This window comes from Elephas maximus, chromosome X, assembly GCF_024166365.1.
Source record: "Elephas maximus indicus isolate mEleMax1 chromosome X, mEleMax1 primary haplotype, whole genome shotgun sequence".
Lineage (NCBI taxonomy): Eukaryota > Metazoa > Chordata > Mammalia > Proboscidea > Elephantidae > Elephas > Elephas maximus.
Window position 1 is genome coordinate 138,753,190 of NC_064846.1, and position 2,933 is coordinate 138,756,122.

Here is a 2,933-nt window from a genome sequence, read left to right on the forward strand (position 1 = left end):
TTATGGGCAAAGGAGAAGAAGCCCTGGAATCAAGGAACAACTGTGAATAAATGCTGGGTGGTGGGGTCATGGGGACATGCTTATGATATTGGTTAGTGGCTAGCAGAACTCTTGGAAACCTCACAGGTAATCATGGAGCAGGCAGCCCATCAGCACAGCGGGTGGATGTTGATTCTTCTGCGGGCCTTGGACAGTCACAGTCAAGGAGTTGTAGCAGGGGACCTGCTCCCTGTTTCAGCCTGCACTTCTGCAGAAGCAGGGCTTACTGCATCAAACTCAGGCAGCAAGGAACGCCTAACTCTGGAGTTAGGCCTGCACCTGAAGCTTCGGACCGGGGCAGAGAAGCCCCGGTCAGAAAGCCTGGAGGGGGATGGTGTCGGGCTTGGGTCAAGAGACCTAAGGGAGGAGGAGGAGGAGGAGAGGCTCTTACCATATTTCCCAGAGAAAAGAAAGGAACATGTGCTAAGAGATAATGAGGAGGAACTCGTGCTGATGGAATTCTCAGAATCAGAGACATGGTGTAGAATCGCTGGATCATGAGAGCTTGAGGGACTCTGGAACATAAGCCTTCGTGAGGTGATCTCTGAGGGTAAAGTAGGACTCAGGCCAGCTGGCCCAGGCAGAGCAGGGCCACTGCTCAGTGTTGATCTCCCCTTTGTGGTGCGGCTTCCAAGGACAGGGCCTAAAGTTGGGGCGTGGCTGCTGAGAGCAGGGTCTGGCGGCGCAGCGGTGCTGCAGCGGTGCGCAGAGCCTGTCCCAGATAAAGGACTACGGTGAGCAGCCCCTGGTGGGGCGATGGCATGGCTGTCGAGAGCAGGGCCTGGCCAGGGTGTTGGGTGGCGGCGAGCGGGGCCTGACCTGGATGCAGGGCTGCCGCGGCGAGCGGGGCCTGGCGTGGCTTCGGGGCTCCGGAGAGCCAGGCCTGGTGTGGCTACGCTGCTTCGACGAACAGGGCCTGGTCTGGATGAGCGGCTGCTGCGGCCAGTAGTGCCGGGTGGGGTGGTGGCATGGCTGTCGAGAGCAGGGCCTGGCTCGGGTGTTGGGCTGCGGCAAGCGGGGCCTGACCTGGATGCAGGGCAGCTGCGACGAGCGGGGCCTGGCGTGGCTTTGGGTCTCCGGAGAGCCAGGCCTGGCGTGGCTACGCTGCTTCGACCAACCGGGCCTGGCCTGGATGTGCGGCTGCTGCGTCCACCACGGCCCGGTGGGGGGGTGGCATGGCTGTCGAGAGCAGGGCTTGGCCTGGGTGTTGGGCTGCGGCGAGTGGGGCCGGACCTGGATGCTTGGCTGCCGCGCAGAACGGGGCCGGGCGTGGCTTCGGGGCTCTGGAGAGCCAGGCCTGGCGTGGCTACGCGGCTTCGACGAATGGGGCCTGGCCGGGATGTGCGGCTACCGCGGCCAGCAGGGCCCGGTGGGGGAGTGGCATGGCTGTCGAGAGCAGGGCCTGGCTCGGGTGTTGGGTGGCGGCGAGCTGGGCCTGACCTGGATGCGCGACTACCGCGACGAGCGGGGCCTGGCGTGGCTTCGGGTATCGGGACAGCCAGGTCTGGCGTGGCTACGCTGCTTCGACGAGCGGGGCCTGGCCTCGATGCGCGGCTACCGCAGCCAACGGGGCCCGGTGGGGCAGTGGCATGGCTGTCGAGATCAGGGCCTGGCCTGGGTTTTGGGCTGCGGTGAGCGGAGCCTGACCTTGATGCAGGGCTGCCGCGACGAGCGGGGCCTGGCGTGGCTTTGGGTCTCCGGAGATCCAGGCCTGGTGTGGCTACGCTGCTCCGACCAACGGGGCCTGGCCTGGATGTGCGGCTAGCACGGCCAGCAGGGCCTGGTGGGGGAGTGGCATGGCTGTCGAGAGCAGGGCCTGGCTCAGGTGTTGGGCTGCGGCGAGCGGGGCCTGACCTGGATGCTCGGCTGCTGCGGAGAACGGGGCCCGGCGTAGCTTCCGGGCTCCGGAGAGCCAGGCCTGGCGTGGCTACTCGGCTTCGACGAACGGGGCCTGGCCTGGATGCGCGGCTACAGCGGCCAGCGGGGCCCGGTGGGGTGGTGGCATGGCTGTCGAGAGCAGGGCCTGGCCCGGGTGTTGGGCTGCGGCGAGCCGGGCCTGACCTGGATGCGCGACTACCGCGACGAGCGGGGCCCGGCGTGGCTTCGGGGCTCCGGAGAGCCAGGCCTGGCGTGGCTACTCTGCTTCGACGAGCGGGGCCTGGCCTGGATGTGCGGCTGCGGAGAGCGGGACCTGGCGTGGCTTCTGGGCTTCGGAGAGCCGGGCCCGGCATGGCTGCGCTGCTGCGGAGAGCGGGCCCTGACCCGGATGCGAAGCTGCAGCGACCGGGCCCTGGGGTGGCTTCGCGGCGGCGGATATTCGGTCCTGGCGGGGTGGCGCCGCTGTGGTGAGCAGGGCTTGGTCCGGATGCTAAGGTGCGGCGAGCGGGCCTGATGGTTTCGTCTGGCTCTGGGGTGCAGGGCCTGGCCAGGATGCAGAACTGCAGGTAGAAGCCTGAGAATGGCAGCTGCTACTGGGCGAAGATGGAAGCAAAGGCACAGACCACTGAGGCCTGGTGGACTCTCCAGGCACCTTGCTCTGCATGGATTCAAACTGTTGCTACTTCTGCTCCTTCTTCCGGCACGACTGGGTGGTCATAATGCCAAGTTCTCAGAGAGGAAGAAACATTGTTGCAAACATTGCCTGAGTAGGCCAGGGCTAGAGAAACGTGAAGAGTGGGTGGAGCCCGGTGGAATAGTCACTTCTGATTGGCTCATGATGTCACTTGACCCTTCTCCTTTAACCAGACTCCAACTGGCGACAAACTGGAGGGTGTGCACCTCCCCTTGGTCTCTGCCTTAGCCAGGTCAATGATAAAACCCACTGCAAGAATCATAGCGACCCTATAGGACAGAGCAGAACTGCCGCATAGGGTTTCCAATGATGTAGTCTTTAG

General features: G+C 64.5%; 1 protein-coding gene across 1 annotated transcript; it reads right to left on the bottom strand.

Moving 5' to 3' along the window:
- Positions 1-200: 200 nt before the first annotated feature.
- LOC126068804 (EZH inhibitory protein-like) lies at positions 201-2,270 on the bottom strand. Its single transcript, XM_049871502.1, has one exon. It carries the CDS (start codon positions 2,268-2,270, stop codon positions 201-203), a length of 2,070 nt encoding a protein of 689 aa, XP_049727459.1.
- Positions 2,271-2,933: the final 663 nt, after the last annotated feature.